A 23,229-nucleotide genomic window follows, 5' to 3' on the forward strand; every position below is an offset into this window, starting at 1 on the left:
GAAGGTAGAAGAGGAAGAAGGAACAAAGAACATGTGGAAGAAATAGTAAACAAAGAGCCAGACTCAAACCTAGCCATTCAATAATCACAATAAATGTAAATGGTGTAAATAACTTAACTAAAAGGCAGAGATTACCAAAATGGATTTCTTTTCTATTCTTTTTTTTAACCAAGATTCAACTATATGTTGCCTACAGACACACACTTTAAATACAAAGACACAAGTAAGTTAAAAGTAAAATGATGGAAAAAGTGGGCCATGCTAGAGTGGCAAAGAAAGTTAGAGTGGCTACAGTAACTTCTAAGTAGATCCCTGAACAAAGCCAGGGATAAAGAGGGCCACTGCATGATGATAAAGGGGATAGTTCACCAAGAGGGGGTATAATAATCCAAAACATTTATGTGCTTACTATCAGTTCCAAAGCCATAAAGCAAAAATGAGGAGACTTGCAGAGAGAAGTAGATAAATCCACTGTTACGGTGTAGTACCCCTCCTCAAAAAGTGATGGATCTGGGAGGTGGAAAATCTGCAGGATAAAGTTGATTTGAACTGACACTGTGGAACACTCCACCCAGCAACAGCAGACTATACATTCTTTTCAAGAGCACATGGAACATTCACCAAGGTAGACCACATTTGGGGCCAAAACCAAAATCTCAACATATTTGAAAATCATACAAAGTCTGCTTTCTGTCTGACCACAATAAAATCAAACTGGAAATCGGTCACAGGAAGAAAGCCTCACAAAGAAGGTTCCATGTCCTGCTAGAATGTCCTTTCATGGAGTCTGCCACTGCCAGCTCAGGCCAGTGCTGAAAGCTGTTTGGGTGTTTTGCTAACACATCCCTGCAACCTCAGACCCTAATATACCAACAGAGGAGTTTGTTTATAAGACCAGCACTTGAGAGAGCGCAGGGGAAAGCTGCTTGAAGGGACAGAGGTGGGAGTGTTGGCAGGGCTGGGAGAGCATGGGGCTCCCTGTCTCTGAAGAGGCCAAGGCTGTGACCAGGGCTTCACAGTGATGTTGATGGTTGCCCTGGAGATAAGCTGGGAGCTGACCTGCTGCTGCCTGACCCAGAGCAAGCCAGGAGGTGAGGGGCTGGATGGATGCCACATTATTCCTACTTGGCTGGGGCTCCCCTCACCATTGGGCCATTTTACCTGGCATCTAACCTGAAGTCTTCTCACTGTAATCCAGACTCACCTTCCCCCAGCGCTACGTGGCTTGGTGGATGCCGAGCTCGGCCTTAAGATGCGGAAGCAGTGTGGCCCAGTGGTCAGCCACGTGGGCTCCAGCACCAGACAGAGCTGGTCTTGGACAAACCACTCCATCCCTCTGGACACCCCTCACTCTATCATGTGCTTGGCTCAGGTGCCCCCCTCCTCCAGGCAGGACACAAAGAGAGCACCTCAGAGAAGGCAGCCAAGGTGCTCATAGGTGCAGTTTGAGGGGTGCTCTTTCTTACCTGCAGAAGTGACCTTGTCCAACTGACTCCCCTGTGGCTCTGGGCCCCTGGAGGGTGCAGCAGCTTCTCCGCCCCAGGGCAGGTGTGCTCTGATAGGTGAGAGAAAACATCAGAGAATCTCAGGACCAGCAGTGTCCCCTCCCCATGCCTGGTGCTGTGGGCTGACCACCCCTGCCAGGGCCGCCCTGGGAAGGCCATCTGCCCCCCACTGTCGGTAAAGCCCAATGTTCCCTACTTCGGAAGGTGTTGTGCTGATTTGGCATCGCACGGCACAGGCTCCTGGGTTGTGATGTGAATCTGAATCCACTTAGGAGGGTCTTGCCCTCGGCCCATGCCCCCCTCTCCTGAGCTTCTGCAGAGTGGGGCAATGAAGCCCCTGCCCACGGGGCTATGGGGGCTGAATGCATTGCCCCTTGCACAAGTATGACACCCTAAAGGATTCACCCCAGTCTTTGCCCTTGACCCTAGCATATGGGGGTCCAGCTTTGGGCCTCTCCTAGTCGGGCCGAGCGCCGTGGGTGAAGTGTCCGCCAGGAGGCCAGTCCTTTGCCGGGTGGACAGGCCCTGCCAGGGCATTTAATGGGAGCTCTGAATTTCCGGTGCAGAATGTTCTACAAGGAGAGCCTCCGTGCAGGTCTGTGTCATAGTCCTGACCAAACCCCAGAGCCCTTTCTGCACCTCTGCACGCCAAGGGGCCGTTGTGGCTGGAGCTGCCGTGTGGCCAGCCAGAGGGAGGGCCAGGCCTGGGAGGACCAAAGCTCACTGTGGGCAGCAGGGCACGGCCTCCTCACCCTCTTCCGCCCACCCTTGCCAGCGGCCGCCTCGAGACCCTGCTTGCTGAAGCCAGCTCCCCGCTGAGCCCCGGACGTCATCTGCAGAGGGCCCCATGAGCACCGTTGCTGGGCAGAAAAGGCAGGAAGGCCACCTCCGGGGGGCTCTGGACCCCAGGAGAGCAAGGGCTGAAAGGGGGTGCTTGACAAATGCACCTCCAGGTCTGGGGGGGGGACGCTCAGGGCCGAAAGGTAGGGCCCTCAGGGATGACACTGCCCCCAGCACATGGCCCCACCCAACCTGCCCAGAGACAGCAGCATGGGGGGCTCCCCCCCCACCCCAGGTAGCTCACAGGCGGCTGTGCCACAAGGGAATCCCCCGCCGACCTCTGTAGGGTGGGAGCCCGCACCCGCCGCCCTTGCCTGGAGGGAGGGGGAGCTTGGGGGCCCCCGGGGCTTGGAGGACCTTTCCCCAAGCAGGAGGTGGTGGAAGGATACCTAAAGGGGCTGGGGAAATAGCCAGGTTGCTATGCAGAGCCTGCCCTGAAGAGGGCGTCCCGGCTCCTGGACGGGAGAAGGGAAGGGAGGGAAGGCAGGAGGCCAGTGTGGCTCACGGGCTCCCCGATGCCTATACGGAGACACCCCCCACCCCATCAAGACCCTGCAGAGCAGAGGAGGGCGGGAGCCGCAGCCGGGGGCCCACCTGGGTGCGGCTGGGCCGGTGCTCAGAGAGGCAGAGGGCTCCAGCCTGGCCTGGGTCTCGTGCTTCTGCGTTCGCTGCTGGGGACGGGAAGGTGCTGAGTTAGGGAGGAGGCGGGGAGCGGGGAGCGGGGAGCCCGCAGGTATATAGCGAACCCCAGGCCTTTGGTTCCCTCCTCCCAGCACGGCTCTCCCCCGAAAGGGCTAGGCAGGGCAGGGGGTCGGGCAGAGGCCCAGCAGGCAGATTTCTGTGCCACTACCCCCCAACGGCTCCTCAGAATCCCCCAGCCAGAAGGGACACCACTGAGAACAGGATGCTCTGCGGGCCCAGCCCTGTGGGCCTCCTGGGGTGCAGAGCTTCTCCCCACCGTCACCCTGACTCGCTCTCCCTGCTTGGGGTGCGCCCCTGTCCCTGCTCCTGGGAAGGTGAGCTCCCCCCACCCCCCTGCCCTCATCCCTGCAGGGGCCTGCAGCTGCTGCAGGTTTAAATTGTACAGTTTCCCATCATGGGGCTGCTCCCAGCTCACCCCCCAACAGAGGAGGCCTGAGGGGACCCGGCAGTTGTCAGTGGACAGGCTGGACCTACCTTCAGGGACTCGAGAAAGCTCAAGGGCTTCTGCTGGAAGTGGGCAAGGTGGCCAGTGCGTGGGTGTCCACCCCGCGGGCTGCCAGCCTCCGGCTCACCTGCGGAGACCACGGAGAAGGAGCCCTAAATGACCAGGAGAGTGCCCATGGGCCTCAGAGTGTCACCTCGGGTTGGAGGCCAAGGGTGATGCATCTGTGGACCTGGAAGGAAACTGAGACACAAAGGTGAGGCCCAGCCTCCCCACCCCTCAGGGTGAGCTGGCGTCCGACCACCCCATGAGAAGGGGCCAGCCACAGCACAGCCTCGTCCTCCGAAGGCCCACCCCCGGCCCTCCGGCCACACACCTCCCAAGTGTGCACAGATGTCAGGGACCTGGAGCACAGGCTTTGCCACTGGACAGAGCTATCCCACGCCTCGGCTCTGCCCTGCACCAGCTGGGGACCCAGAATGCATCGCTGGCCTCAGAGCGCCCAAGGAGCACCAGAAGCCCCTGCCTCCCCAGGTGGGTGAGGGGCTCCAGGCGCTGCTGCATTACCAAGGACAGGTGGGTCTCTAGAAACTCTTGCAGAGTTTTCTTCAGATTATTTGGTCCCCCGGGGCCGTGGGATGGGGGTCCTCTCTGTACTTTGGCAGCCCCCGAGGGCCCAGCTCTGCCTGCACGCTCTTAGGGCTTCTCTGCACCCCCCGAGGCTGCCTGAAGGAACCCCACGGCAGGAGGGGCCAGCAGAGTGGCCCTTTCTGGACGCTTTTACTGATGGCCAGTCATCTCCAGGTCAGGCCGCACCCCTGGCAGGTCACCAGGGAGACTCGGGCTGTTTGTCCCTAGGCTCCGGGATCTCAGCTGGGGCCCAGGAGGATGCGTGTGGCCCCTAAGCTCGATGTAGGGGAGTGAGTCCCTCACCAAATGGAGGACACTGCCAGCCTCGCTCTCCCACCACCCCCTCAGTGATGGTTGGTGAGGAGCCCTGAGAATCCAGCACCCCCCCAGCTCCCCAAAGTACTGCCTTCAGGCTGCATTGTCACTTATGGGGAGCTAGACTCTCCTGCCCGCTGAGAACTGGCGCTGCACTGCCTACCACGGCAGCCAAGAGGGCTGTCTATGTTTCAACTTAAATTAAAATGAAATAAAAAGTAAGGTCCCACTTCTCAGGGGCCCTGGCCACATTTCAAAGGCCCAACAGCTGGGTCGCCAAGGGTGACAGTTTCAGCATCGCAAAATGTCCTGTCAAAACGCTGTGCTAGGTTTTTAACTCCAGAAAGTTCTATCTATTAGCCTCCAGGGCTAAATGTTGGAGCAATGGACTCAGAGCTGGGTTCGAATTCTGGTGCAGTCAGTTCTGGCTGAGATGGTGGGTGCCTCTCTGAGCATCGGGCTCTTCTTCTGTAATCAGGGGCATAAGGATGGGACCTGCCACAGAGGCACAGTGAGGCTAAATGAGATGATGGATGTGCGAGACAGCCAGGCCCAGGGACACATGGATGTGCTTACTCATTAATTCATCCACCCATTTACTCTCAGCATGTTCTCCAGGCTCCACAAGCACACCAGGCTGCAATGAGGATGAGATGTGGTCTCTGTCCTGGGATTTCAGTGTCCAAAGGAGTCAGATGGTCAAATGCAGGTTCCATGCTGGCAGGGCAGGCTACAATGGGGGTGAATCTGGGAGGCTTCCTGGAGGAGGCGTCCCCACCTCTCCATCTGAATTGTGCTTGCTGTCTGGTGTCAGATCTTCCCTGAAGACCCTGCTCTCAGCCCCTCTGAATGTCCCACCATCCCCAGGGCTGAGTGGGAGGAGATTTGGGGTTTCCAACATCCCTTCGGGGCTGCCTACAGGATAAAGAGAGCCTGCTGGAGAATTTGAATTTGCACAAGTGGGCCACACACATGGAGAGGTGGGCCTGCCCAGCCCTGCTGGTGGACAGAGACTGAGAACTTGGGGTGAACTCCCCCCCCATCTGTGCCAGGCTCCTCCAGCCCTGGAAAGGTAGCAGGAAGGCAGAGCCAGGGTGAGGGGCAGGTTTCTCAGGTGCTCATGCAGCTCCTTGGGGCTTGGACCCCCTGCCCCAGGCCAGACCAGACAGAGGGGTGTTCATGGGGATAGGCACGGAGCACCGCGAGCCCCGTGCCTGTCTCCTTTCCCTGGAAGGCAGAGCTGGTGTGAGTGGGACCCTGGGGCCAATGCCCCTTGGTGGGCCTGGCTCAGACTCGGCCCCCTAGGCGCAGAGCCCTGATGGGGGAGGAGTGGCCTCGGCCACATGGGGGGGCCCAGTGGCCAGAGCGGTCACCAGATCTCCAGAATGTATAGTTGCACCCAGGTATCTGGCAGCAGGTCCCATACCATCGGCCAGGCTTGGCGAGGGTCTCCCAGCAGTGGAGGTCCCAGGGGCAGAGGCAGCAGAGAGAGGGGGTCTGTCCCCACTGTGCCCCCCAAAGCCCCGGCGTGTCTTTCCAGAGCAGGCAGCTCACGGGCCTGCCCCCCACTCTCACTGCTGATAAGGTAGCCCCCACCCACACAGGTGCCTCTGAAGGGGCCCTGACCCCGAGGTCCCCCTGGCTGTCCCCCAAGGACAAAGAGTGCCCATTCCTTGTCCCCAGGGGCTGGAGCTGCTCCTTCGCCCAGGGGAGCCAGCTAAAGACCTGGGGACTCCCTTCCAAGGGGACAGAGCAGTGCCTGGCCCTGCCTTTGATGGTTTGACAGGGGGACATTGGGTAGGATCTGTGTCTCCGGAGACTCTCCCCTAACACAGGAGGTAAGAGACAGTGATGGTAGGAGGGGGTGGCATGTGTCCTGCCGGGCACCCACTGTGGGTGGGGGGCAAGGGGAGGGCATGGACCCCATTTCTCCCAAGGGTCCCCGGGGGTGAGCCAGACGCACTCTCCTATGCACTCAAATATGAGCGAGATGCACCCCTTCTATAGCACATGTGCCAGACATGCCTCTTCTACGAACACACATTTGCGCCAGACACGCCCCTTCCACACACACATGCACGTGTCACATGCGTCCACAACCCAGGCACCCTTCACCTGGCCCCTGGAGGGGCAGCCCTGGCTCTGGATACTGCAGCTCTTCACCCTTCCCCTGAAGCTGGGCCACTCTGCCAGCTTGGACAGCCCACCCTGCCTCCGTGGGGAGGCTCCTCCCTGCTGCACCCCCTCAGCAGTGCCCCCTGCACCTGCCAGGCGTGTCTGCCCATGCCCAGGGTGGACAGGTGTTGGTGCAAGGGGACGTGGCTAGAAGTGGAGCATGGGCTTTGAACCCAGGGCCTCCAGAGCCCAGGACTGACACTCCTCCCAGCTCCCACCCAGGGCACCTAGCCATGGAGGGCAAAAGCATGGGACCCTGCCCACCCACCCCGGATCTCAGGCAGATGTCCCCCGACCTCCCTGCAAAACAGGTAAGGGCTTCCCCTTGGGGACAGTGGGGGCTTCATATGGGGGCCACCCAGGGTGGTGCAGGAAGGTGGGGGCAGGGCTGGGGCATTTACGTCCCCTGTGAATGGCCTGTGGTGTCCAGCTTGCCCGCAATTGGACGCCAGCATGTTCTTTTGAAAAACAGCAGTAGGAAGAAAAAGAAGAAACCAGTCCTTGCTGAGACGTGGCACCCAGTCCCCAGTCACCATACAACAGCCCCTCGAGGTGCCCCCTCTCCTGACCCACCCTGGGCAGACAAACCTCCCCATGGGGTACCCACACCCCCCTCTCCCCCTGCACCCAGACCCCGGCCTCAAGGGGTCTGTGGGCACATGGGGGCCACTGCCCCCACCCCCTACCATCTCTCAGCTCCGGGACCCCAGGCGAGCTTCCTTCCTGCTACACGGGGAGCAGGAGGGGAAGCTGGATTCTGAGCTGCCAATTGTCCCAGGGAAGCATCCCATAAGCTGGCGTGAGCTTGCAGAGTGACGCCCGGCGAGCATGGTGGCTACATGAGCCCATTTGCCCTGGTCCGTCCACAGCAGAGGCGTGACAAGAGCACATACCGAACAGCTACCACCAAAGCCTCCAAAAACCTTTAATACTGCTGCGTGCATGCTCTCCACTAGAGAGGCCACCTCCACCCCCCAGGCCTGCAGCCCGGAGTGTCAAGCTGGAGCATCAAGCCGTGGAGGGGGTCCCCGGGCCCCCCGACCAGCCAGCCCAGGGCCTGTCCGCAGACTCGCCCTTACCGCAGCTCTGGAACGTGGGGGTCTTCAGGGCACCCACCCCTCTGGCCGCCAGCACCTCCTCCAGCCGCAGGGAGCCGCCAAAAGGGTCCAGCGTGGAAGGCAGGCCCAGTGAGCTGGAGGAGACACAAACCTGCATGTGAGCCCAGCAGGATCCCGGGCCTCTGCGAGCAGGATGCGGGGGTGGGAGGGTGCGGGGGGGCGCACAGGAGTTGTCAGGGGGCAGCACCTTTGCAGGGCAGGAATCTGGGCTTCCGCAGCAGCCCCAGGCAGCTCTGAGACCCACAGGCTGGGCTGAGAGGGCCAAAGACTAGGAGGGGAGGGGCTGTAGCCAGAGAGCAGCTATGGTCAGGTGGCACCTCCAGCTCTCAAGGTCCTCACTGTCCAGTGGCTTGGGGCAGGGGGCCTGGGCGAGGGCAGCCGGGCCATGTCTAGGTGCACAGCGGCTCTGCACGTGGATCGTGGGGGCACTGCCCAACCCTCGGCCTTCCCGGGTCCGTTCCCCTTTGTGCCAGGCTACAAATGGGCAGCGCTGGGACAAGACCAGCATGCCTGCCAGCATGGTCTCTGCCACCTGCTAAGGGGCATCACCCACAGGCCAGAGCAGCACACACCTGCGCCCCGCCTCTAGGCAGGCAGGCTCCGAAACCCACCCCCTGGGTCTTCCCCTAAGATCCGGAACAGGACAAGGATGCCCACTGCCACTGCTGTTATTCAACACTGTACAGGAAGTTCCAGTTAATGCCAAGGGCTGCTAATGAGATTAGGGGGCAGCGTGAGATCAGCCCTTCTCCCATGGGGTGGGAGAGTTGCAGGAGAGGCGGGCAGCAGCCGCTCAGGTTATGAGAAAAGCAGGCTGCAAATGGGGCGCAGGTGTCACCAGCCACTGGCACAGCCTGGCCGGCGCCATGTCCTCATCAGCCCTGCTCCTGCATGCCAGGCTTGGAGGGACCCTGAGCCACACTTGTGGACCGGGGGCTGGGGCACCCTCTCCTAGCAGTCCTGCAGGGACCCCGGGACCACTGGGTCCTCAGGTGTTTGGAACCACCTACGTGCCAGGGGCTGCCCCTCCTCGGGCTCCCAGCCCTGCAGGGGAGATGGGGAGGCCACAATGGCTCAAGGCACCTTGAGGGCACAGGTGGGAAGAATGTTCCAGAAAGGGGATAAGCTAGAGAAGCCATGGAGGCCTGGCGATGGACGGGCCAGGGGCTGATGGGGTGGGGGCAGTTGCCCGGGCAGGGGCTACTCCAGGTGGAACCATGCCGTGAGGAGGCAGAGCCGCCCAGGGTCCCTCCAGGGCTCCCCCAGACTCCCCCTCCCTGTGCCTAAGGTTGCAACTGGGCCAACAGATGGGCAGAGTCAGGACAGGTGAGTGAGAGGGGGCAGCCTTCCCTCGGTCACCCAGACCAGGGTGTCAAGAGCCAGATAGGCCAAATATTTTCAGTCATGTAGGTCACAAGGTCTCTGTTCCAACTCCTGAGCCCTGCTGTTGTAGTGTGAAAGCAGGCACTGGCAGCTCGTGACTATTCAGTGTGGCTGCATTCCAAAAAAGTTGTATTTACAAAACAGGTGGAGGGCCACACAGGAAGGGACCCACTGACCATGGATCTAGACTGTCTCAGGCACTGGTTCTCAAAGTTGAGAGTATACCAGAAGCATGCAGAGGCCAGGTAAAACAGGGCTTGTGGGGTCCACCCCCCGAGACTCCAGTTCTGAGGGTGGGGGCATTTCGAATGGTGCTCGGGCCCAGGGGCATTTCGAATGGTGCTGGGGTCCAGAGAGCCAACTGGAAAACCACCAGTCTAGGGACAACTGCAGCAGAAAAACCACGTGCTCTCAAGTCCAGCCCCTGGGTCTGAATCTTGACTTGCCCTCCCACAGCTGCATGGCCCAAATTCACTTCTCTCTGAGCCTCAGTTTCCTCATCAGTAAAGTGGGAGTGAAAACATATCTCACAGGGTGGCTGAGAACAAGGCATGAGGTACGGGGAAGTCTGTGGGAGACGAGAGGCACCCAGTGGAAGCACTGGGGAAAATGGTATAGCAGGAAGCTCCAGGAACCAGTGCCTTCACCAAGACAACTGTTGAACTGGCGGGAACAGTCTGAATCAGCTATTTTGAAACTCAAGTGTAGTGGAAAACTACGGCCTTGACGAGCCGGAGGAAGAGGCTAGTACGTAAGGATTATACCCTATGACCCAGTGGGATTTATTACAGGAATGTAAGGATGGTTCAATGCAAGAAAATCAATCCATGTTAACAGGATGAAGGTAAAAAGCCAAATGATTGTCTCAATTGATGCAGAAGAGAGATTTGACAAAACCCAACATCCTTTCACAATAAAAATATTCAGAAAACTAGAAACAGAAAGGAACTTTCTCAAGATGATAAAAGGCATTTATGAAAACTCCTACAGTGAATATCATACTCAGTGGGGAAAGACTGAAAGCTTTCCCCCTAAGATCAAGACAAGGATGCCCACTGTCACTACTGTTATTCAACATTGTGCTGGAAGTTCTAGCCAGAGCAATCAAGTGAAAGAAATAAATAAAAGGCATCCAAATTGGAAAGGAAGAAGTCAAATTACCCCTATCTGCGGATGACATGATCCTGATACAGAAAATCTCAAAGAATCCACATGAAAGCTACTAGAACTAATAAACAAAGTCCACAAGGCAGCAAGATACAAGATAAACATGCAGAGCTCAGCTGGGTTTCTGTACGCCAGCAATGAACCACCTGAAGAGGAAGTCAAGAAAACAATTCCATTTACAACAGCATCTAATAGAATGAAATACCTAAGAATAAATATAACCAAGGAAGTAAAAGACTTGTAATTCTGCAAACTACAAAATGTTGCTGAAGGAAATTAAAGAAGATGTGAATAAATGGAAAGACATCTTGTGTTCATGGATTGGAAGACTTAATATTGTTAAGATGTCAGTACTGCCTAAAGGGATCTACAATTCAATGCAAAGTTCATCAAAATTCTGGCAGCCTTTTTTGCAAGAAAGGGAAATGATGCTCCTCAAATTCATATGGAATTGCAAGGGGCCCTGAATAGCTAAAACAGTCTTGAAGTATGCTGCTGGAGGGTTCACATTTCCTGACTTCAAAACTTCCTACAAAGCTACAGTAAATAAAGCTGTGGTACTGGCCCAAGCATAGGCATAAAGACCAATGGAATAGAACTGAGAGTCCAGAAATAAATCAACACACCTATGGTCATCTGATTTTCTACAAGGGGGCCAAGTCCATTCAATGGGGAAGTCACAATAGCCTCTTCAACAAATGGTGCTGGGACAACTGGAAATCCATAGGCTAAAGAATGGCTGTGAACACCTACCTCTCACCATATACAGAAATTAATTCAAAATGGATCAACAACCTGAATACAAAAGCTAATACTATAAAACTTACAAGAACCCTTAAGACCTGTTAGTAGGCAATGGATGTTTAAGGCTTTAAACCCAAAGTACAAGCACAAAAGAAAAAATACACAAGATGGACTTTGCCAAAATTAAAACTTTTGTGCATCAAAAAAGTGAAGAAACAACCTACAGAATGGGAGAAAAGATGTAGAAACCAAAGATCTGATAATGGCTTAATATCCAGAATATATAAAGAATTCCTACAATTCAACAACAAAAAGACAAACAACCCAATTAAGAATTGGGCCAAAGATTTGAATTTCTCCAAGGCAGATATACAAATGGCTAGTGAGTGTATTAACAGATGCTCAACATCATCAGTCATTAGAGAAATGCACATTAAAACCACAGAGGCCATGCCACGCCCACTAGGATGGCATTTGTGGTAGTTAGATTCAGGTGTCAACTTGGCCAGGTGAAGGCACCTAGTTCTGTGGCTGTGGACATGAGCCAATGGTACGTGAACCTCATCTGTTGCTGATTACATCTGCAGTCGGCTAGGAGGCGTGCCTGCTGCAATGAATGATGTCTGATTGAATTGGCTGGTGCTTAAATGAGAGACTCAATGTAGCACAGCCCAAGCAGATCAGCAGACCTCATCTCAGCACTCGCAGCTCAGCCCAGGCCTTTGGAGATGCAGAAAGAAATCAACCTGGGGAAAGTTGTTGGAACCCAGAGGCCTGGAGAGAAGGCCAGCAGAGACCATCCTGTGCCTTCCCACATAAGGAAGAACCTCAGTGGAAAGTTAGCTGCCTTTCCTCTGAAGAACTAACAAAATAAATCCCCTTGTATTAAAAGCCAATCCGTCTCTGGTGTGTTGCATTCTGGCAGCTAGCAAACTAGAACAGCCTTATTACAAAAACTGAAGTTCACAAGTGTAGGCGAGTATGTGGAGAAATAGGAACCCTCATGCATTGTTGATAGAAATGTAAAATGGTGCAGCCATCGTGAAAAACAGTTTGGCGGTTCCTCTGAAAGTTAAACCTAGAATTACCACATGACCCTGCAGTCCCACTCCTAGGAATACGCCAAAAGCATTGAAAGCAGGAACTTGGACAGGTATCTGTACCCCAGTGTTCACAGCAGCATTATTCACAATTGCCAGCAGGGCACACAACCCATGTGTCCATCCACAGAAGAATGGAAAACAAAGTACAGTCTATCCACACGATGGGGTGCCACGCGGCTGGAGAGAAGTGACACAACACGGGTGAGCCCTGAAGGCGCCACGTCACGTGCACTAAGGCAGACCTGCAAGGATGAGCATGCACGGCTCCTCTGAGCTGAAATGCCTAGAGGATGCACGCTCTCGGACAGGGAGTGGGTGGCGGGCGAGGGGAGGGTGGCCACAGCATGTTTGGTGACCAGTGAGGACCACTTAACTGCACACGTGACAGCAGTTAAAATGGGAGGTATGGCTTTGTCTACATGTAGTTACAGTAAAACACACAGAGGGAGAGGGTCCTACCCACGTGGAACTGGCCTGCAAGGGGGACCTGGACCTGGCAACCTTGAGGGGCAAAAATGGGGTCACCACCAGCGGGGAGCAGGAAGTCCAGCCTCAGAGCAGCGGGTGGGCGGCAGGAGGCGCAGCGGGTGGGGGGGCCCATGCATCCTCCCCCACCCCCACCCCCAGTTACAGGGTCCAAGCCTGTGCCCAGATCGCTGGGATCTGCTTGTGCCGGGGCCCGCGGGCACTTGGGGGCCGTCCAGCGGCCAGGCACCTTGGACCCTCGTGCACTGAAAGTCACCTCGGGAGACCCTCTCCCCTCCTCTGCCCCTTCTCCCCCCGGTGCTGGGTGAGGGGAGGGGGTGGAGCGCGCCCAGCAGGCTGTGCAGCCCGATGCTGCCCCCTACTGGATGCAGAGGGGCAGCTCCACTCCGGGCCCGGGGCAAGGCCAGTGGGTGGAACGGGGTGGTGGGGACAAAACACGGCCTCGAGCAAGCACGGCGGAGACAGACCCAAACCCACCGCCCTGTGCAGTCAAGGAAGCTTCCGGAGGAGAGGGGTGAGGGCGTCCTAGAGGACAGGGAAGACATCTAGGAGAGCCAGGAGAGGGAAACGGGAGTGGAGAGGGAAGGGGAAGGGAAGGGAGGAGAAGGAGGTCCGGGAGAAGGACGGAGGGGAGAGGAGCCTCCCTGCTCCCTCTCGAGGGGAATGTGGCCACCGTCAGCCTCGCTTTCCTGGCTGGGGGTGTGGGGTGCGGGTGGGGAGAAGGTGGGGGTGGCCTGGTCCTAGGTCAGTCCTCAAGCAAGAGACCGGGGCTCTGACCCTGAAGCCCTGCCCGGTGACAGCGCTCCGTGGTGGGGCACCGTACGTGAGAAACTTTCAGTCTGAGACGCACCCCCACCCTCCGCCCCATTTGGAGAACTCGTTGCCAGCCCCACCTCCCCGGGCTCTAGCCCCAGCAGGCCTGGTTCTCACTGTTGACCACACATTGGCGTCTGGATGTACCGCCCCAGGGAGCCCCGTGATGAGGGGCTGGCCCCTGTCAAGCCCACAACCCACAGACAGACCCACGGACAGACGCAGGGCGTGGCGGACGGTGCTGAGGATGGAAAAGGCATTGCGGCCTGAGCCCGGGGCTTGGGGGTTCCGGGGTCTCTGGCTGGAGTGCTGCTGAGGCAGGGACAAAGGCCCCCGGAGGCTGCTCGCTGGCCCCGACTCCTCTGGCCCCCACCTGCCCCCACCCCTGACACAGTGTCTTTGCATAGAAATGGTGTAGCTCTGAGTTCTGAGCCCGTTTCAGGGGTGTGCCTGGTGCATATGTCCTTGCTGGCCTGGGCCTCCTGCCCCGGCCCTGAGAGCTCAGCAGCTGTGTCCACCCCTGCCCGCCCACCTGCTTGGGAGCCGTGCACACTGCAAGGGTGTTGGGCCCCGCTTACCTCCCTGCCCAGGGGCTGACGGCGTGGAAGGAGCTTGCATTTGTTGCCAGCCTCCTCTCCAGGTTGGCATGTCCACTCTCTGGGAAACCTTGGGGTGGGGGTAGGGGACCATGGTTTCCTGAGTCAGCAGCCGGGAGCTGCCAGCAGCTGTGAGTGGCACAGGGCAAGGGGCAAGGGACCACAAGTGCCACGTCAGGACATCTGAGCCCTTGGCGGGTGGCCAAGCCACGGCCAGGCCGCATCCTCCACCCGCCACAGCCGAGATGGGGACAGTGGCCCATGCTGTGGAAACTGTAGGGACACTGTCCACTATCACATCTTCATCCGGAGAGGAAATGGGGGGCAGGGAAGGAAAGGCTTGGGCACAAGGTCCACCGCAAAACGGGGTCCTGGAGCCCTCTGCCACCCTACAGGGCATGTGGGCTTCAGGCCCGAGCACTGCCATAGCCGGGTGCTGTCCCACCTGGGAGCTGCCTTACCCGGGAGTCACGCACTTGGGAGTGCCTTACCTGGGAGACTCTCCACCTTGGAGCCACCCACCTGGGAATGCCTTACCTGGGTGCCCTTCTACCTGGGAGCAGCCCCACCTGAACTCCATACTACCTGGAGCCACCCCACCTGGGAATGCCTCACCTGGGTGCCCTTCTACCTGGAAGCAGCCCTCCCTGGGCACCACCCCACCTGAGCGCCATACTACCTGGAGCCACCCCACCTGGAAGCAACCCCTCCTGGGTGTCCTCTCACCCGACAGCCTACTGGTGTGCTGATTCCAGGGTGTTCCGAGGTGCTGCAACTCCCAGGGCATTTCGCTGTCCAGGAAGCAGGTGGGAGAGAGGAGCGGCCTGGCCTGCAGGTCCGTCCAGCCCCATGCACCCCCCTGGGGCAGCCCTCTTTCCCTGGGGGACACCAAGGCTCCAAGGTAGGCTGGGCCCGGGAGCGCGGCGGTGGCAGCAGGCACGGTCCCAGGGCGTGGGGACGGCAGGCCTGGGGCCGGGTCCCCGGGCACCTCCAGCCCCTCCGGCCTGTGCAGCTTGGCGGTCAGCACGTCGATGCGCTGCTTCAGGACACTGGCCATGGACTCGAGAGCCTGCAGGCGTGCCCGCTTGTACTGGAGGTGCGGGGAGCATGACATGCCTAGGGACTCGGCCTCCTCGGAGTCCAGGTAGATGCACAGCCCCGGGGACGGGTAGTGGAGGGCCAGGTCCCCGAACCTCAGGGGACCTGGTGGGGGAGTGCCGGGCACCAGCAAGGGACCGCTGTCCTGGGCGTCTCTCTTTTGCAGAGCATCAGGGCGGTTCAAGGCTTTGTTCAAAAACAGGCAGAAGCTGCGGGGGGTGGGGGGAAGGGGCTCAGCCCCGAGCCTGGTGGCACCCCACATGCAGACCAATGACCCCGGGTGCCCTTGCTCGGGGGTGGGGGGTAGTGAGACAGATGCAAGCCTCTATGCCCACAAGCCCATGTCAGCTGTTACAAAGAGCAGGGACCACAGCCTCTCACACAGACATGGTGAGCTGGTTCCAGAGAGGGCCCCCCTACCCCAGTTTTCAACATTAGACAAGAGCAGGCAGGCCCACCCAGGCTTCAGAGACGGGGAGGGGCTGCCCTCGGGCAGGGTGGGGTGGTCAGCTTCTCGATGGATGTGGGTGTACCTGGAGCTGACCCATAACCTGTGTCCTGGACTGAATGTAACCAGACATCACCTTGAAAAGGGGTAAAAACACCGGGCTGCCCCCCAACCCTAGGGATTCAGAATCTCCAGGAGTGGCCTGGGAAAATGTGATTTTTAAGAAATTGTGGTACCATTCATATAACATAAAATTTCACTCTACCCATTAGGCATGCATACAGACATACACCCAGAAAATTTTAATCTACCGCCTATCTCTATGAATTTGCATAGTCTAAGGATCTTATACAAGAGAAATCACACAATATTTGTCCTTATGTGTGTCACTTATTTCACTCAACATGTCTTCAAGGTTCATCCATGTCGCGGCATGTATCAGAACTTCATTCCTTTTTATGGCTGCATACTATTCCATCCTACATACTTACCGCCTTTTGTTTCTCCATCTGTGGATGGACACTTGGGTTGTTTCCACCTTTTGGCTGTTGTAAATTATGCCTCGATGAACACTGGGTTACAAAATAGCATGAACTTTTAAAACTAAATGAAACTGAAGGGAACCAGAGAGAGAAGATTCCGGTAGTGAGAGGACAGGGGAGGGGTGTGGGCCCCTCTGGAGGGCCAAGGAGCACTGTCAGGAAGGACCATAAATGGGAGGGCTGAGCACAGAGGGAGTCAAACTGAAGCCTCCACCCAGAACCTCCAGGAGAAGGGTCCTGAGCAAGCTGTGGGCAGGGGACGCTGGGTGGGCAGCCTCTTGGGGGGCCCAGCTCCCCACCCCATCCCCAGTGGGCATCCACAGCGTGCAGGAGCCAAGCTGTCCCCACGCGTCGTGCCAGTCGGGAGTTCCCCATCGCTCAGCCCCCATCACCTAGCAGGTGGCCAAAATGAGCCCAGAGGGCAGCTGGCACCTGTGAGAGGAAAGGCTGGGCACACAATCCTCCAGAGAGGGGTCAACAAGCAGTGCCCACAACCAAACTGGGGGATGCTGCCTAGACCCATGCCTCAAGATGCACCAGGAGCCCAGGGCAGGGGATCTTCTGGGAAGGTGCTCTGGTTCTAGTAAAACCCAGAGTAAACAACAGCAACAGCAATGGAAAATAGCAAGTGTTGAGGATGGCGAGAAAGAGGGACCCTTGGCGGCGCAGGTGGGGATGTAAAATTGAGCCACCGCCAGGGAGAGCAGCCTGGAGCTCCCTCAGAGAGTTATACATAAAATCATCGTCCAGCCCAGCAATCCCGCTCCTAGGTTTATGAAACTGAAAGCAGGGACTTGGGCAAATGATGGTGCACAAATATTCACAGCAGTGACTCACAGCAGCCAAAAGGTGGAAACAACCCAAGCCATGCACAGATGACAGAGAAACAAAACGTGGTAAATGGTCTGCATGGAATGCTATGCAGCGGTAAAAAGGAATGAAGTGCTGGCATACGCAATAACGTGATGAGGTGTGAGGACATCAAGTTGAGTAAAACAAGCCGACCCAAAGGATAAATGTGTGATTCCTCTTGTCGGAGATACTTAGAAAAAGCAAATTCATGGAGACAGAGAGCAGAAGAGTGGTTGCTAGGACTGGGGGGAAGAGTATGTATGCAGAGTCACTGCTTTAGGAGAAGTTTCTGTTAGGAGTGATAGAAAGTCTGGAGATGGACAGTTCTGAGTTATGCCACATGGTCAGTGTTCTCAATGTCACAGAGCTGTCCACTTAAAAATGGTTAAAATGACCTTTAACGTTGCATAAATCTTACCACAGTTCAAAATCAATAAAACTATATTTTTTCCTGTTTTTTTTTTTTTTTTTTGGCATGGGCAGGCACCTGGAATGGAACCGGGTCTCCAGCACAGCAGGCTAGAACTCTGCCTGCTGAACCACTGTGGCCCGACCTAAAACTGTTTTTTAAGGAATGAGGTTCTGACACGGATGAACATTAAAAACATCAGGTCGAGTGAAATAAAGCAGAATAAAACACCACCTATTGTGTGATTCCATTGCCACGAAATGTCAGGGTCAGGTAAATCCACAGACCGGGAAGTGGGTCAGTGGCAGCAGGGGCTGGAGAGGAGGGAGAGGGCGTGGTGACAATGGGGACTGGCTTTCCTCGGGGGGATATTCTGAAACTTCGCAGAGGTGCTATCTGCACAATATTGGGAATGTACTAATCGCCACTGAAGTTTAGCTTTTAAAAAGGTTAATTTCTTAGGTGAATTTCACCTCAAAAATATATACGGCAGTGAGCAGGCGCTCTGGGTGGTGCCGCGGGAGAGGCAGACCCGGCCCTGCCCAGAGAGACGCCCCCAGGCCCCGCCTACCCACGGCTCCTCCCACGCCGCCCTTCCGCAGCCCCGCCCCTCCATTCTGAGGCCCGCCCCCAGAAGTGCGGGGGCCCCGACACCGGACACCCACCTGCCCTGGGCCTCCTGGTCCCCCAGCACCACGCCGGAAGTCACCTTGCTCCACTCCAGCACGGGGGAGTCCAGGCTGCGGGGGGCCTCGGCGCCCTAAAGCAGAGGAGGGAAGAGTCACAGCCCCCCCAAGGACCCGCGGCCCCACCTCCCTGCCTCAGGGAAGGGGGTCTCTGGCCTGACCCCTGGGAAGCCACCCCAGGCCTAGAGGGACCCCCCCGCCCACCTTGGGGACCCGAGTCCGAGCCCTCCCTCTCGCTGGGGGCCGCCCCAAGGGGAAGCGTCCACAGACGCCCCCTCGCCAGCGGGGCCCCCGGCCCCAGCTGTGCCTGTCTGCTCCCCTTCAGGCACCAGGAGCGCCGGGGGGGTAGGGGGTTGTTTCGGGGCGCAGCCGAGAGCCTGCCCCAGGGAACGGCCCGCAGCGCAGCGCGTACCCCGGACGGCGCGGGACGTGGCACGAAGGTCACGATGCCGGGGCTGGCGTGGGAGACCACGGGGGCGGCTCTGCCCAGCACGGCCTCCCTCTGCCGCCTGTAGACCTCGCGCAGCCGCTGCTCCCTCTGCTCCCGCGCGCGGGCGGCCGCCGCCTTCTCCTCCAGGACCTGGCGGCGCCGGGCCAGCGCGCGCTGGCGCATGAACTCCCGCACGGCCTCGGCGCTGTGGGGCTGGCTCGCGGCGGCCCGCGGCCTCCGGCAGGGCGCCGACCCCTCCTCCTGCTCCTTCCGCTCTCCGGGGTGCTCTCTCCGGGGTGCCTCTCCGGGGTGCTCTCCGGGGTGACCGGCGCAGCCCCCGCCTTGATCCGCGGCGCCCGTCTTCTGTGCCAAGGAGGCGCTGCAGGGCTGCTGGGCCGGGGGACTCCGCCTGTCCCGGGGGCTCCATGGGCTGCGGGCGGGCGCGTCCCAGGCCTCACAGGGGTCCCAGGCCCTCTCCGGCTGGGAGACCTGCCCTGCTGATGCGCTCCAGGGCCGCTGCAGCCGGGTGCCCTGCCTTCCTCGGGGACTCACAGGTCGCTGGAAGGGGGAGTCCTGTCCTTCGGCCACCCAGGCCCTCCGGGGATGGGACTCCCATGGGGGAGAAGCGCTCCAGGGCTGCGGGGCAGGCAACCTCCAAGCCCCTTCTAGAGGAAGACTCTTCCCAGAAGTCGTGGCCCAAGGCCTCTTGGATAAGGAGACCTGTACATTGGGGGTACTCAAGGAGCCCCACTGTCTCCTCCCGGCTGGGTCCTGCAGCCGCAGCTTCAGCTGCCCTGGCTCGGTCCTTTGTCTGCGATGGGGGTCCCGGGCCCTATCGAGCCCCGCCTGGATTTGCTGGCGGAGATCTCGCAGAATGGACATGGCATTTTCGATGGTGGCCGGCTGGTCCCTGGAGGCCTGGCTGGGGGCGTGGGTCGAAGCCTGTGGGTCGCTGCAGGCGGAGGCCGGGCTGGGTGTCCGGGCAGGCCGCGGCCCCAGCTCAGCACTGCGAACTTTCTTGCTGCGCCCTGCAAAGACAGTGAGGGGCGGGGCATGAGAAGGCCCTGTGCCTTCCCATGAGGAAAAGCACAGCCAGGTCCCCAGAAGGGGAGTCAGCAGGGGACGGTGTCCAGCCTCCCTCCTGCACCCCCGTGCCCTCCGGCGAGTGCCCCTTTGGCCTCTGCACTCCTGACTGACACACAGATGCCCACTGAGGTGGGTGCCGCATCGAGCAACTCCCAGCGGCGCTCGGGCACCTGGCACAGAACCCTCCTCTACCGGGGAAAGTCACCAAGTGTGAATGGACAAGTGGCAGATCCACCCAGGTCCCTATGCTGCGTTCTGTGAGCCGGGAGGACGCTGCCCAAGGTGCCTCAAGGGGACAGAAGTCCTTTCCTGAGGCTTTTACAAATAATTATTTCCCAAAGTCCCCTCTCCGGGGAGATTTGGAGGGTTTTTGGTCAAGTCCCTGCAGGCTGATACCCGCCTCCTTCCCAGATGGAGTAGAGACTCAGCGTTTCCCCATTTCCCCTCCCCCGCCCCAGGTACCACTGCAAAGGAGGCCCCAGGCAGAAGGCACGAGGTACCTAATCCCACGGTGGGGGCCGGCTCTTTCCAGGTGGCCTTGCTCTGAAATCTGGGGAGAGCGGGAGGGGGCCCGAGCAGCGACCTCACCAGAGCTTGTCCTTTCTTCCAGGCGGAGACGCCAACCAAGTCAGGATCTTAAACAGAGAAACACATGCAAACACATCCAGGAAGCCTGGCCTCTGAGGGCTGGGCCGAATGGGAGGCGGGCGGTTCCATGCGGCACAGGGGACCCATTTATACCACTCCTGGGGAGGCTCTGGGTTGGGGGGGGGACACGTCACATCCAGGCACCTCGGGGGTCCAGACCCTCGGTCAGAGCAGGCAAGGGCAGGCTGAGTCTCCAGGTGGCCCTGAACAAGGGACCAACTTCCACGGAGTCGTGTCAGTAATGTGGGGCCCAGCGTGCACTGTGTGCCCAGCAAATACCAGCCAACAGCGGCAACCGTAAAAACAGTGACAGTGAGACGGGGCCAGTCCTGGCGCCGGAGTCCTGCACATCAGGTGCTCGTCGGGGGAGCAGGAAGGTAAGGCTGCATCCCACCCTTTGCTCTCGAGGGGAGGGAACAAGTTTGTTTTTAAACCCGCAAGAGTCAGCAGCTCCGAGGCGGGGACGAGGGGAATCCATGAAGACCCCCAGCTGGCAGCACATGGGTCCTAGGCAGCCAGCACAGGTGAGCTGTGTTAATAAACGTTGTCCCACAATAAACATCATCTATCAAGGTTTTACTTTATAATGACAGATCGCAAGTGCCAAACGCCAGTGTGGGCAGCACATCATTGCAAACCCACCCGCCTGTCCAGCGGGCTGTCCAGTGCCCCCCGCCTCTGCCTCGCCCTCCCACCCTCTCGGGAGGCCAGCCCTAATTGGGAGTGGCGGGTGGCTTCCACGGCTGGCAGCTCCCAGTGGCTGGATTGCGGCCACACAGTGGTCCCAGGCAAGACCTCCCCTGCCCCCGTAGTGGGGGGGTCTGCCACGTGAGGGTGCCATAGAGCAGGGACCACCGAGAGCTCATTGCCGCAGGACGGAAGGGGTCAGAGCTGCCCCTTTGCATACTCGCCCAGACACAGTACCCCCCACCCCGGGACCGCCCTGACCCCGGCGCCATCAGTCACAGCCTGAAGCTACCTCTCCGGGAAGGGGGATGGGCTCTGGGACCCATGCCCCCCCAACGGCCAGGACCCTAAATCCACGCCCCATCCCTCCCTCCTCCAGGCACCCCCTCAGCCAAGACCCCAGGAGCCAGGCCCGCCCCTTCTCCAGGGGGACTGCACCTACAGGAAGTAAGGAACTGCCACTTACGAGGCCAAGTGCTTTCCTCGCTCTGTGCCTCAACTTCCCCACCTGTAAAATGGGAACTGTCTCTAACAGTAGCAAGGGGCCTCCGCCCTGGCCCCCTCCAGCTGGTCAGCTGCACAGAACTGGCCATGCCCTCAGCCCTGGTTGGACAGTCTGGAGGGGAGGGGGCTGCCAGCCAGGCCCACCCAGTGACACCCTTGCGTCTGGGGGTGGGGGGGATGCACGTCAGCCCCTCCCACGCTGGCTGCTCAGCTGCCCCATGAGCCTGCCAGAGGGGATCGGGTAAATAAATGGGTCCTGATGGGCGCATTTTTTCCTCCCGCCGAGCAGTTTAACAGCAATTAATTTTTTTACGAGAGGATTTTTAATCTGTGGAAATGGATTAAGTCCCAAAGTGCCCTGTCAAAGTTCCAGGGCCGAGGTAATCTATGATAAAAAATGCAAAGTGAGGTGATACAATCTGAAATTAAATATCTGGCTTCATTTTCCTTCAGTCCGGATGGATGAATATTTTATAACTATTGTGATTTAATTTTTTGTTAACTACAGCAAATTTCTAATTCATCCAATTCCCAAGTCCTGTGGCTCTGACCTCTGACCCTGGACTCATCTCTTCTTTGCCCAGCTGTGACTTCGCCACTGACAGAAACTAATGACCAGCCCTGGGAGGGAGGGGCAGCGGTTACGATGATGGATATGGCCCCTGGCACGCCCTTTGACCCCGTGTCAGGCAGAAAGGAGGTCATTTTTCAAGTGAGCCATTAAAACAAAACAAACCAAAAAGCTGGGGGAGGGGGGAGATGAAGATGCAGAAAATGGTTATATTCTACGCCTTTTCGAAGGGCTTTCTGGAACCTTCTTGGAAGCCCCCAGCACCTCATTTATGCAAGGTGGCTTGCAGGCTCTCTTGCCTCGCTGCTCCGCCTCCCCCTCACCTGCTGAATACACACACCCACTTGGGGCCACACGGCCCTGCCAGAGCCTCCCCTCTTCCACTCAAGTGCCGGCTACTGAGCATGGTACAAGGGAAGGAGGACATTTATCTATCCTGCTGGAAGCCACTGCCCTGACTGTGGGCAGAGGAGGCAGGGAGGTGCTACAGGAGAACAGGGTACAGACAGAGCCCATGCCACCCGCTCCCCATCCAAGGGGCCTCCGGACTGTGCTCTCATCCTACAGGGGAAACTGAGGCACAGAATGAGCAGGAGCAGCTGACGAGCAGCATCCCAACATCGCTGAGGGCCGGCTTCAGCCTCAGCGGGTAGGGTGACCCCCCCAAACTGGGGGTTCCTGAAGATGTCCTACTACCTGTGGTATGTGTGCCCCCACCTCCAAGGAAGGGCCTTTGTGAGATGCCCAGATGTGGGCCCAGGTAAGTATGTTGGACTCTTCCAAGTTAGGGCCCAGGCCTTTAGCTGGAAAGGCAGGACCCCAGCCTGGTTGTGCCCTGGCTCAGTGTGAAACACTCTGACCCTCAGTTTCCTCATCTGTAAAACAGAAGCAAGCCCACCCACCTTAAGGGGAGCTGGAAGGGTTAGATGAACTGATGCCTGTGGAGGGTGTGCCACAAAGCTGAGCCCCTGGCTGGGACACACTGAGTCCAGACACTAAACCTAGTAGTTGAGAACATTCTAGAAGAAATTCCTGGAGGAACTGTCAACTCTGCCTGCCTCCCCCCATTTCCTTTCTCACACACACAGCCCTGTTCCTCAGACAAGAGATTCTTGAACTAGAAATGAACAACAAGATCATCACTTATCAAGCCTACTTAAAATTAGGCCTGAGTCAAGAGAACCTCTTTTGTTGCTCAGATGTGGCCTCTCTCTCCAGCCAACACAACAAGCAATTTCATCACCCTCCC

General features: G+C 58.0%; 1 protein-coding gene across 1 annotated transcript in view; it reads right to left on the reverse strand.

Annotated features, from left to right (window-relative positions):
• CCDC187 (coiled-coil domain containing 187) overlaps window positions 1–23,229 on the reverse strand; it is a 46,608-nt gene that overhangs the window by 16,272 nt on the left and 7,107 nt on the right. Inside the window, 10 exon segments of the mRNA XM_077129487.1 lie at window positions 1,467–1,555; window positions 2,940–3,016; window positions 3,522–3,619; window positions 7,689–7,801; window positions 14,002–14,089; window positions 14,746–15,326; window positions 18,034–18,128; window positions 18,467–19,512; window positions 20,071–20,205; window positions 21,372–21,413. Coding sequence (XP_076985602.1) covers window positions 1,467–1,555; window positions 2,940–3,016; window positions 3,522–3,619; window positions 7,689–7,801; window positions 14,002–14,089; window positions 14,746–15,326; window positions 18,034–18,128; window positions 18,467–19,512; window positions 20,071–20,205; window positions 21,372–21,413 — 2,364 coding nt within the window.

Source organism: Tamandua tetradactyla, chromosome 2 (assembly GCF_023851605.1).
Source record: "Tamandua tetradactyla isolate mTamTet1 chromosome 2, mTamTet1.pri, whole genome shotgun sequence".
Lineage (NCBI taxonomy): Eukaryota > Metazoa > Chordata > Mammalia > Pilosa > Myrmecophagidae > Tamandua > Tamandua tetradactyla.